Source organism: Pogonomyrmex barbatus, unplaced genomic scaffold (assembly GCF_055798465.1).
Source record: "Pogonomyrmex barbatus isolate J1 unplaced genomic scaffold, ASM5579846v1 scaffold6, whole genome shotgun sequence".
Classification (NCBI taxonomy): domain Eukaryota; kingdom Metazoa; phylum Arthropoda; class Insecta; order Hymenoptera; family Formicidae; genus Pogonomyrmex; species Pogonomyrmex barbatus.
In genome coordinates this window covers 7,820,480-7,833,544 of record NW_028297160.1, presented here as the reverse complement: position 1 = coordinate 7,833,544, position 13,065 = coordinate 7,820,480, and the positions used below count along the sequence as shown (strand labels likewise).

General features: G+C 29.1%; 2 protein-coding genes across 3 annotated transcripts in view; both read left to right on the top strand.

The window, feature by feature from the left end:
* Fs(2)Ket (Importin subunit beta Fs(2)Ket) overlaps positions 1 to 991 on the top strand; it is a 32,308-nt gene extending 31,317 nt beyond the window's left edge. The window contains exon 7 of the mRNA XM_089082444.1: positions 862 to 991. Within this exon, the coding sequence (XP_088938570.1) occupies position 862 (1 nt within the window). The 3' untranslated portion in view covers positions 863 to 991. The remainder of the gene's footprint in view (positions 1 to 861) is intronic.
* Positions 911 to 7,436, top strand: LOC105422155 (uncharacterized). 2 transcript variants are annotated; one of them, XM_011631422.3, is made up of 9 exons: positions 911 to 1,144; positions 1,465 to 1,672; positions 1,834 to 2,003; positions 2,114 to 2,303; positions 2,493 to 2,647; positions 2,937 to 3,120; positions 3,941 to 4,266; positions 4,767 to 4,962; positions 5,224 to 7,436. In XM_011631422.3, exons 1-9 carry the CDS (start codon positions 911 to 913, stop codon positions 5,307 to 5,309), a joined length of 1,749 nt encoding a protein of 582 aa, XP_011629724.2. In that variant the 3' UTR covers positions 5,310 to 7,436. The 2 variants fall into 2 exon arrangements, with proteins under 2 accessions (XP_011629724.2, XP_011629726.2); XM_011631424.3 differs by having other exon boundaries at positions 946 to 1,115.
* Positions 7,437 to 13,065: the final 5,629 nt, after the last annotated feature.

The window sequence follows — 13,065 nt, the reverse complement described above, 5'->3', positions numbered from 1 at the left end:
TAGTTTACTTATTATTTTTCTCCTTGCACGAATGATAGAAGAATTTCATTTGATTTTTTATAATTTTCTAAAATGAGTTAGTTGCTTGATTGCAATAAATTATTTATATCAATAAACAATATATTTATTTGATATAAAAATATAAATAAACGTGAAAATAGAAATAGACATTGCTTATCTTGATGATATTTGTATTAAATAAGATTAATCAATTTTAGAAATATAATGTTCTCTAATAATCATTGAATAATCGGTATTAAAAATAATAAAATAATATATTTTTCAAATATTTATTGATTGCATGACGGTAGATTACATTGATATACAATATTTTTTTACACAAATCTATTCATGTAGAAAAGATAAAAATTACAAAACTGATTTTTACTTCCAAATAAATTAGTAGAACGAATATTTTTATTCTGTATAAATATTTATATCAAAATGACATAATATTTTAACAATAATGATAATATTTTACATTAATTTATTTTTAAACAAAATAATTTATATTCATTTTTACACATATCCTAGCAGATAAAATATACTATAAATTTAAATTTTATATTTATATTTATAAATTATCCTAGCAGATGAAATATACTATAAATTATTTTTTATATATAGATAAATTTTATCAATATAAATGGATATCTTTTTTGTATTTTTATATATGGACATTTAATTTAAAACACGTCTCTCTCTGATAAAGATATTGAAATTTTAGGAATTATTATTTCTGTATTATCAACATTTCTGACAAATTTATTATGACTCAATTTGATTTTTTGATTTATAATTTTATTTGTATTTGTATTTGTATTTGTATTTATATTTATCTTATTTTATTTATGCTTGCAGATTACGAACCGTGTAATTACTGATAAGTTAATAGTATCATTGTGTAAGCATGGCGACACATGTATTTCGTGATATTCAAAGGCTCAGCCGAATAGTGGATGTTGGAAGGACACTGAACTCGACATTAAGACGTGCGTCGACCTCATCGCAAACCAGAATTGTGCCAGGGCCAAATGGCGAGAAGATTATTATGCCTTCTGCTGGAGATGTTTCTTATCCAGAAACTCTGATTCATGAGTTCGTTTGGAACGACAGTGAGAATTATGCTAATCATGTTGCTTTGGTAAATTTATCGATTTATATATAAATTTTATATATATAAAACGTTTATATAAGATATTTCTAACTCATCATTTTTTCAAAGAGTCTGATAAATAAATTTAAAAAATAAAGAAATTAAAAAAAAATTTTTATTTAGGAATCATAGAAAAATTTTTATTTAGGAATCATAGAAAAATAAAAAAAAGAAACAGAAAATATGGTAACATATATAATAATATATAATTAGTTATCGAAGCTATTCATAAACGGCAAATGTAGAATGTGAAGAATTTAAACACACAGAAAGTAAACTTTATAATATGAACTTTATATTTTGTGCAGGAATGTGGTGTAAGTAGCAAAAAATACACTTTCGCACAAGCTAAGGATGCGACAAGTTATATCGGCAGAAGTCTACGGAACATGGGTCTCAAAAAGGGCGATGTGATAGCATTAGTAGCACCCAATTTTCCAGACACAGTTTTAGCTTTGCTTGGAAGCTTATCAGGCGGGCTTATTGTTACTCCTATGAATCCGATGTATACTGCTGGTAAGCTTTAATATTATTCGTTAAAACGTTTCATTTACTTGCGAAAGTGTTTCATATACGTGTCTATATAAATATGTCACTGTTAAGATAAAAGTAGGATAGGGATGTGGGCGAATTAAGCATATTGTTACAATATAGGTAGATCTGATGAAAATTTTCAGAGGAAATGTCGAGGCAGATGTTGAAAGTTAATGCAAAAGCAGTCATCACTTCGACCATAATTGCACCCACAGCGCTCGCTGCAACGAAGGCATGTCTTCCTCCTAATACGCCTTTTATTGTGATTGATGATAAGACTGGTCCTATTCCAGAGGGTGCGATACCTTTCGATGTTAGTATTAAAATAGATATTTGCACCAACAAACTAGAAATATTTAAATGTTACAAAAAGAATACAACGTTGTTGATTAAAAATAAATATAAGAATGTAAAATTTTTTAGGATCTTATAACACGAGGTAAAACATTACCACCTGTACGTTCTAATAGCTCTTGTAATGATGTAGCAGTTTTACCATTTTCGAGTGGCACGACTGGATTACCAAAGGGTGTTATGCTAACACATCGCAATTTGGTGGCTAATATAATGATGTCACATCTTACTGTTTCCGATTTAACTCGGCCTACTACAAGTATTTATTTTATTTTATTCAATAAACAATTTTAGCTTCTAACTCCTTTTGTTTGCTTCTATCAAGTTTCAAATTAAATTTATGCATTAGCTAGCCTTATTTACAAAATCGCTTATTAAAATTGTATCAAATTATTTAATAATATTTGACATTTATCACATTTCAATTTCTCTTAATTTTTTTTTCCAGGTACATTTCAAGAAGTAATACCTTCAGTATTACCATTTTTTCATATTTATGGAATGAATGGTGTGATACTTCAACGTCTTACTTTCGGTTCAAGAATAATCACTATTCCAAAATTTGTACCCGAGATGTTCCTCAATATATTGGAAAAAAGCAAGGTGATTTATCGATTAATATGCCCAAATAAATTTTTAGATTTTTTGATAAATTTATTAAATGAAAATTTTGGTTTACTAGAATGGGATATTTAAAATATTATACTCACTAAATACTGAGAGATTTAATGTACTTAGAAGATTAATTTAAAGACAAAAATTATTTTTTGTAGTTTTTATATATTTTATTAATCATAAAAATTATGAAATTTATAATCTTTTTTTACATATATATAAAAAAAATTATGAAAAACTTAAAACATTAAATTCACGATACTATGGCACTTTACAGGCAACTATTCTATTTTGCGTACCACCTATAGTATTATTTTTATCAACTTCCCCTCTTGTGAAGAAGCATTATTTCGACCATATGCATTTCATGATGAGTGGTGCCGCACCACTTGCCAAAACAGATGTTGACAGATTTTATGAAAAATTCAACATTGACCCGAAAGTTTTCCAGTTTCGTCAAGGTAGGTATGCGCAAAATCGCAGAATTCTCGACCCGCGAGTAAACGAGATGTTTATCGAATTTCACGGATCGAATTTCCAGGGTCGCGTTTCGATGTGCGCGAGCTTTGAAGGCTCGGATATATTTTTTTTTTCAGCGGGAGCGGAAATGTCGAGAAAGAAGAGGAAGGCCGAGTTTTGCATTTGTGGGCTTTGCGAGCCCGAACGAACGAGCGGGTACACATTCAATTTTTAACGAGATCCGACGAATCGGTTGTACCGATTCTAGAATAAAGTTTGTCGTATCGAGAACGAGAGCGTTATATTAAATTTTACTATTGTTTGAATTGATGTTTTGATGCGCGTTTGAATTCGTAAAATTTGATTCATTGTGTTAGTTTGAAAAAAATTGCATGTATCAACCGACAGGATTTATTTATTTATTCTTTTGTCAAATTCAGTTTTCATCCGAATACAAGCATATGTAACAATTTTTCGGTGAAATCGTTTTTGTTTCAAAGAAGGTTTGACTTGAATTTTGAATTTCGTGTAATATATACATACCGCAATAACGCAATATCGCAAACTTATATTGTTTTTTATATCAGATTGCAATTTTCTCTACTCTATTATTAAATTTACAGTCATATATGTACAGTCATATTTGTAACTATTTTAAAGATTTTATTTATTTTAATAGGAATTTTACATTATAAACATTTATATTTTTTATTTTGTTGATAAAGTCTAAATACAAAAAAGAGAAAGAAATCAGTAGAATATAAAAAATATTTATATTAATATTAAGTTTGATTATTGAAAGTTTTATGATTTTCTTTCAAGGTTACGGATTAACAGAAAGTTCACCAGTGGCATTTATTGAAAAAGGACAGAAATATTCCAGCATTGGAAATAATATAATTGGTTGTCAAGCACGTTTGGTGGATATAACCACACAACAGGATATCAGCATTCCTAATCAAACAGGTGAATTATGGATCAAGGGACCTCACATTATGAAAGGATATCTAAATGATGAAACCGCCACGAAAAATACCTTAACCGAGAATGGATGGTTGAAAACGGGCGATATTGCTTACTTTGATGAAGATTTGGACTTTTATATTACAGATAGATTAAAAGAGCTTATCAAAGTTAAAGGATTCCAGGTAATAATTTTTTCTAATAGAAAACATTTTTCTTTTTATTTTATTACTCATTCTTATATAATTATATAGTATTGTACCATAGTAATTAACTTTTATTATTAATCATAAATTAATTATTATTAAAACATTATTTTATATTTTAAAAATAATTAAATTATTTAACATAATTATATGTTGCAGTAATTAGCAAAATTATTTATCTCTGATAAGTGAAAAGAAAATCTGATCGAGAAATTTTGGAACATATTAAAATTCTTTTATTTTTTTTTCTCTTGTTATTGATAAGAAGTTTTATTATGATAAAAAGAGAATTTTGATTTTGTCATCGTTGGACTTTATAATTATTCATGTAGTTTGAGAAAATGGATAATAAATAACAGTTACAATGTATCTAAAATGTCGTCGCAAAATTTTGAAGTTCTGCGATTTGATGACATCTTCGATGGCGTTTAAAGTGTTTGCCTCCTTTAATTTAAAACATTATTTTCGGCTGATCGAAGGTACCACCGGCGGAATTGGAAGCGCTGTTGCGGACGCATCCAGATGTGGAGGAAGCGGCAGTGATTGGTATTCGGCATGCAAGGTATGGCGAGGTACCGAAAGCATTTGTGGTGACAAGTAAGGGTAAGAAACCTACGGAAGACGACATTAAGAACTTTGTAAAAGAAAAAGTCTCCGACTACAAACAACTGGAAGGTATAACTCGATTCTGTTTAATTATTACTGGTCTTACCCTTAATCAGTTTAATTAACATCGATAGGATTGTAGTCTTTAAAATAATTATTAATCGAATATTTAAGGGAGAACATTGCGAATGTCTCGAAAAAAATCTAATTATGACGTTATCTAATTAAGTTAAAAAAATTCAGAAATAAAAATAAGCAACTATAAATGTTATGGAGAAAATTCCAGACTTATATGTTATATGTTATATGTTATATATGTCTTTTTTTCAGGTGGAGTTACATTTGTTAATGAGATTCCGAAGAATGCAAGTGGGAAAATTATGAGATCAAAGTTGAAGCAAGATTATAAGTCCTAACATAATTAAAATGGTATCTTTGATAATATAACTATTTTCAGAATAAGATCATTCAAAGTTTTATATGTGTATAAATGAATGAGGGTAAAATGTAATTTTCCAGATGTATATTATTTTATATACAATGCTTTTATCAACAAATTTCGATATAAATATCTTTGATATAAATATGTAAATATCATGCAGTAAGAAGTTTTTCTCAAAAAAAAAAAAAAAATTGTCTAGCTGAAATGTATTTACAAAATGAATAGTAATAATTAGAAATGATCAAACAATTTTAATTGTCCTAGTTTATTGGTATATAAAATATTATATTATAATTAGAATTGTTTGATAAAATAATCTTAATGATTTAAGATCTCTTCTATTTTTCATAAAACTTCCTGAATACATAAACATAATATTATAGAGAGAGAGAGAGAGAGAGAGAGAGAGAGAGAGAGAGAGAGAGAGAGGAAAAATTATATTTTTATAAATTTTGATTTAAATTATAATTATATTTAATATTTTGATAACTATTCTTTGATTTTATACTTAAGATGTATAATGTTACTTAAAATTTACAAATTTATAGAGTGTTTGGATAAAACAAAATTTTATAACTTCATAATTATGATTTTATAAATATTCTCCTTTTTCCTTAATTATTATTAATATATTTTCTAAAAATGTTACAGACATAAAAATATAAATGAATTAATGAAACTAGATCAGTCTGTGCAGAAGTTTATAAGAATGATAAGTGCAATAATTATTTAATGCATATCTTTTATCTTCTAGACAGAAAGAACATAGACACAAGAAGCATTGCAACTTGAAAATAAAATTCGAGTATTTAATACTTATCTTCTGTTTATTCGCAATTTCAAAATTTATATATCAGGTGATCTCTGAACTAATAATTAATACTTACTTTCAGAATTAAAATAGGTTACAATCTGTAAGAGAGATTTGCTTAATACATTGCCATTTGTATGAACGATATTTTTTATTTTTATCATTTAAAGGATATAAAATTTACGTGATAAGCTCATTCGATATTTTATTTTTTTTTTATTCTTTTAAGAGAGAAAAAATTACAAAAAAAACGTTTAGTTTTCTAGCAGGTTTTTTTTAAGTATTCACTATTCATTCATGAATAATGTGGCAATCAATATATTAAATATGATGTATTTAAAGTGAAATTGGAAATTATAGAATTGGAGCACATATATGTACGTACTAAGTTTTAAATTAATAATTTTTTTATACTTGATTAAATTTTATATATATATATACAAACATACATTGTTATATATTATATTTAATTAATTAAACAATAATTGTTATTTTTAATTTTGAATTAATTTTTTTAAGTAATTTAAATTTAAATAAAGACATTTAAATCTATACGAATTGGCAAACGCATGCCTGTACATATAATATTTACAGTGAATGCTATACATGTATATTGTACTGTAAATACACCGTGAATAAAGGTACACACTGTGAATATTATACTATATGGATTTGCCAGTTCATACTCGTTTGACTATTTAGTTTAAATTGTTATAAAACCGATTTTTATTTTATTTATCTTTATTTCAATTAAAATTACTGTTCTCTCATACATTCATACAGTTTGAACGAGATCACTATTTTAGTATTTGTGCACTTGATATTATATATCTATATAGGACGCGGGTTATGCTTTTGCATCCGGATGAGAAAAATAAAAGGATAAAAAGAAGTCACTACTGGCAAGTTGTAAAGTGTGTCTCGGCGCGTATCATTATGACAGAAATAATGCGCCGGAATAAAAAGGTGCGAATGCAATTGTACCTCTGGTATAAAAAGGTGAACCAATTTTTATCTCTTCCAAGTCGGTGCTTTCGAACCAAAGCACTTCGAAGAAAAAAATAGAGATTCCTTTTATACTATTTCTCACCTTTTTACTCCACACGTGAAGAGTTTTTGATAAATTAACTTCCATGTATATTTCATTTCCCAGAATCTTTCACATATTACGTTACATATATAGTATCATGATCCTAATTGCATTTTATTTCATTTACCTTGGCTATGATTATATTATATTTTTACATATAAATTTATTAGAAATAAAAAAATCAATGATATTTTTATAAATTTAGAATTAATTATTGCTTATGTTACTCTCCTACATAACCTTTTATTTTTTAATAATGTGTATTAATAATTAGACCTCAAATAGATAAAAATTCAGATTCACTTTTTACTTTAAAGTCTAAGACATGTAAAAAAATTTTGATTCTCTTAAACTATTTTTATCAGAATATTACATAGCTGCTGTATTGCTATTTCAGTGATTCATGACCGAATATAGTAAAAGTGTCATAAACGCGAGGAATATAGCGGGTATTTAATGGAATTTCTGCGGACGTTCGGATTTTGATGCGAAATCGATGCTCCCGTTCTTGCATTGCCCATGTTTCATGATTTTACATTTTTATTTTTATTCATATATTCGCGTAATCCTGTCGTGAGATATTCTGTAAAAGTGTATTATTGATTATATATTCGTAATGCTACATAACTTTATAATTTAGGTACCAAAAACATAACGAATGTAATAATTACATCTCATTTTTGTTTTTAATAAATAAATAAATAGTAATGCTGTTTAGAAGAAATGATATCATAAATAAAAATGTCATATTTTCACAAATACATCGTATGCAATTTTATGTAAACAGTAATCTTCAAATGACGCGAGCAAAGTCGCAATTGTTCTTTTTTTGTATACTTTATAAGAGAAAAATTTTTTTGAAACACGTGTACTGGTTTTACTACCGGGACTTGCTACTACTGTATTGATGTTTGATGCAATTTGTACTTGTTCATGTACCTTGTAGACTTTTATTATCGCGATGTTTCAATCGGCATAACAAAATAATTACTTCCGTACATATTAATAATCAAAATAAATTGAACTGGAGTTGAGTGTAAAGAATCGTAAACGTTGAAAAGGAACGGTACTAAAATAAGAGCGTGACAAGTATAAAAGTAGTAAACAATGGAAATAAATTGGCAACGCAAAGTGCGATTCACTAGATTTAATTGCATTTTTTTGTAACGTCTAACTAACAAAGGAAAGGCATTCTCAATTGATTTCTCAATTGATTGAGCGAATATCGTCAAAACATAAAAAGAGTCTTTCGAATAAAATCGGTTTGGACATGTTCATTCTTCCATGTCTCATTACACATTCTGTATGACCTAGTTTCGCCTATATATTCGATCCTCGCGGCTAGTCTTCTCGTGCATCGTGATACCTTCCTTTTAAAAAATGAAGTTTCTTATTTTCTAAATTTTCACGAATTTCTGTTCATTACTGGTATTTTCCGTGCAATTTCCCGAATCTTTTTGCCTATAGGTTGACGATCTGCATTTTTAAAACTACGTGGGCAATAACGGTGGCAAATATGTTTCTTCGCCGACTGATTCAAATCAGTTGGATTTTTCGCATTTGAAAGTCGAATCTCTGCGAGAAGTCGAGCAAGTGTCGCGTGACTCCCGCGCATAATTCCTTCCCTGTTCATCTGTTTCTATCGCGTGTACACATATATTTTGTCAAGTTCGTCGAGTTACTCGCTTAGATTCGAGAGTTGACGCGTGGCGGAAAAGGGATAAAGCTCCTCGGTAAATGAGCTTTCCGTCCTATCCTATCTCGCCTAGGTCGAGTATGTGTGAAGGTGCCTAAACGTATTGCAAGAAGGAGATAAACCGTAGACGTGCTTAATCCAGTCGTCGGTATATTAATGCGAAAGAGGAAACGTGAGGATACTGACGAAAGGAAATAGAGAGTGAGGGAGAGAAAGAGAGAGATCATACACGAAACCCGGAGAGAGAAAGATCGAATTTAGAAAGCTTTCAGCTCTTGCCTCCTGTTTCTCTCGCGTAAATGAAAGAACGGTCGAGAGAACATCACCGAGGTCGGACGATGAAAAATAGGGAGAAGTGTGGGTGGTGGAGCAACGTGGAAACCATTTTTTGTCCTTTATTTCTCACTCTTTTTCCTTCCTCTTTCCTCTCGTATTGTTGTGTGTGTGCGCGCGCGCTGCGTCAACCTTTCCTGACGATGAACGATCTTATATTTTGCGTGCCACGTTGTCGTCGTTGTAAAGCCAGTATAAAATTTGGTCGTCGAATTGAAGTGAGAGCTATGGCACTTTTGGGAAAAATCTCTTTCTCTCTTTCTCTCTCTCTTTCTCTCTCTTCTCGTCTTATTTTAAGATTTATAAACCGTCTGAATTGCTTTTTTGCGATTAAAAGTATCTTTTTTTAAAGTTTTGTTGTAATGTAATCGTTTGTAAGTTTGTTTAGAAAACGTAAAAAATTTTATTGGTTACTCTCTTTTACCTAATCTAGAATCTCATTTTTAAATTTTGATAACAATAATATTTTCAATTTTATTTAAATTTAGAAAATGATTTAAAAAAAATTAGAACGGTATTCTCTTTTATACATCCTGCATGACATTTATAAACTGGAAAAATAACATGTTCATTTATAGGAGGTAAAAACTGACATATTATTACGTGATGCTCATTTTTGCGAAGCTTCTTCATCTTCACGCGCAATATACGAGATTGCGCTACAGTTCATCATATCGGCGAAAGATAAATGCGTGATAAACACGCGTCTTCCTCTGACAGCTTATAGTGTTTATGATAATAGCAGTATCCCTTATCGTGAATTTTTATTTTCCAATAAGAAAATTTATCCTATTAGCAAATTAAATTTATATGAATGTATATAGAATTATATTAGGATTTGCAAAATAATTATTCCTCCTTCGTTTGTTTTATTATAATAAATGATGATTTGACGCATTTCTGTATCTATTTTCTAAGTGGATTTAAAAAATTTTTAATTTAATAATATTTAGATCTATTGTTTTATGGAAATAATAAATTCAAATTATATTTTATTTGATAAATATTATTATTAATGTGTGAAATATATTTAGTTATTAGATAATAGATATATAATATAATTAATTATATTACAATTATATATATAATACATTTACAAAAATAAATATATTATTATAAAATAACTTTTTAATAGCATATTATTTGCTTTAAAAGTCTTTAAAACAAACTAGACATTTTTTGTTGTCAACAAAGTTTAAAGCAATAAGAGAAGCAATCCTATTTTTCAGTTAGATTTCTACGGTTTTTATAGGATCAAACTGAGAACTCTCAACATACTTATTTAGTTTTACTGTGGATAATAAAAACGTACTTACAAGTTTTATTATGCCGCTATAAAGTTGCCTATTATCGCTGTAATCTTCTTTTGCAATTCTGTACATGTCTGTGACACAATCCCTTGCTTGTGATATCTCAACATTTAAAGAGCGAAAGTGCAATTGGATTCTGTAATAAATTCGTTTATTTAGGACGCTGTTTACAGTGTAACACACAAATAGAAACTAATATAATCAACAATTTGTGACAATAATTTTGAGATTGGTTAACACTTTTTACGAAAAAGGAAGACACAAACATATAGGATCAACAGACGAAGAATAATTTTTCTTCTAGATTTTTAGAGTGCAGATTCAAACAATTCTTTGTCTCGTATGATTTTAGGAGAATCACGGGCGTGAGAAAAATCGCAAGAGAGGAATGTTCCCGGTTTACACCTTCGGTATCATATACTGCCGTTTCGTGCGTCCACTTTATTGTCGTCCCATCAGCTCTTGTCTCGCGTTACAGAAACGCCTGTCACGGGCGTATAAAGTGCAGCTGTCTCAATCGAAGATAACAGTGACACGCACACGACTGTATAGCATACAGGTGATAATAAAAGCGACCGGAAAGGCGATACGATGGAAAAATGGAGAACGCTAAAAATCCAATACGTTTATCGGTGCAATTTGTTCATATGTGCAGCTCCAATGTAAAAGCGAGTGGTTATTATTTTTTTTTTTTTGACAATATGTTTTGTGACGCTTTAATTCACTTTTGTTTGTTCATTTTATATTTTAATATTGCCAATATATATTCTATAACAATATTTTCAAAATTAATCCTAAAAGTGTATAATATTTAAAAATCGTAAACATATTATTACTTATCATATTTTCGTTTATATTAAAAAATTTTTAAACATTTTCTTTCTAAAATTTTCCTTTTATAAATCTATTTTATTACAATCAGTATTTTAATTCATATTTGATTTTTCTATTTTCGGAATAATTGCTGATAATCACGATGCGAATAGAATTAGAACATTTTGGGTTAAAGAAGAGATTGCTGAAAACATTAGGAGCCGAATGGAATTCCCTGTCGAGGTAGCGCCATGCCATTATTAATTTACGGGGATCAAAGGCGATGTCACACGACGGCTAATTAGCCCCGCGCGACGTGGCGGTATACCTAGAGCATGTAGAAGCCCAGGCCGAATGTATCCCTATGAAAGGCTTGCGCGAAAATTCAATTAGGACTGGCCTGTCACCGACATGCTGACAGTCAAAAGCAGAACGCGATAATAATCGTGGAATATCGTCGCTGAACATTCGGAGCAAATTGCAGGTTTTCTCGAGCTCGTGATATTTACAAAGAGATAAAGAAATAATTTGTAGGTAGTCATATGTAATTTAGGTTAAAACGAACTGAAAGAATAATTCTGTAGAATTTTGCAGTAATTTTCTACTATCCGAGCTGGATAACGATACTGAGTAACTTTGAAACTGCATGTTTTTAATTATAAAGGAGAAAAAGGCACGTCCATTATATTGGACATTGGATACAAAAAAGATAAAACCGTTCATGCTTTCAAAATATATTTTTGTCAAGCTAAATTGCCAGCAGCTAGATCGCCGCTGCGTTAATAAAATATAAAATATATGACGAAAAGAATATTTCGAACAAATAGTCCTCGAGCTACCGTGTATTCTTTTTGTCAGAAATGGCGTTACAGTCGTTCTAATAAAAGCAAAAAGATCTATCGTCACAACGTGCCAATAGCGAAACAATCACGAATTTGTTCTTGGTGTTTCTACTCTTCTTTTTCTCGATTCGGCCATCTCGCTCCACCGGAAATTACAAGGTGATGGCTCGCCGATTTCTTTCATTTCCGATCGAGATGCGACGCGGCGTGTCGTGTCGGTGAAAATTCGCTTCGTTGTATTCGTGGATAAACCACCGTACAAAAGTAAAAAAAGCGATAACGAGCCTGTTTCGATGAGGAAATTCATCTGCGATTTACTCCTTTTCATTTCCTTTTTCATTTTTCCCCTTTCGTAAAGAAAACAGGTATTGACGAATTTTGAAATGCTTTTCAATTTTTTAATTTGAGGTTTCAAACGAACATAATGGAGATTATTCAATAAAATTTATGAAAATTTTACATATTTAAGAAAATTTATGACAATAAAGTCTTAATATTATTACAATATTAAATATTGATTAAAACATTGAATTTAGTAATCACCTATAATATAAAAAGAGTTATTATAGAATGGAAAGAAAGAGGCAAAGAGAAAATTGAAAAAATTATTATGTATTAAAATATATAGGAAAAAAATATAATTTTCTTTGAAATTTCTTTGAAACATACAATTGAAACATAAATTGCTAAATTTTAATACTAATATTTAATTCTACTTTTCAGAGAATATATATTAATAATATAATAGTTGATCTTTAAAAAGAGAACACATCGTTATATAATAATTATACTTAAGAACTATATTCATTAATCTTCATTAACCTAATTCGTCTTT

Bases quoted from the DNA above. Each gene is read 5' to 3' on its own strand.
- LOC105422155 (XM_011631422.3), top strand. From the start codon at position 911: ATGGCGACACATGTATTTCGTGATATTCAAAGGCTCAGCCGAATAGTG. The intron at 2,304-2,492 runs GTATTTATTTTA...TTTTTTTTCCAG, and splicing joins TTTAACTCGGCCTACTACAA to GTACATTTCAAGAAGTAATA. The intron at 4,267-4,766 runs GTAATAATTTTT...GGCTGATCGAAG, and splicing joins TCAAAGTTAAAGGATTCCAG to GTACCACCGGCGGAATTGGA.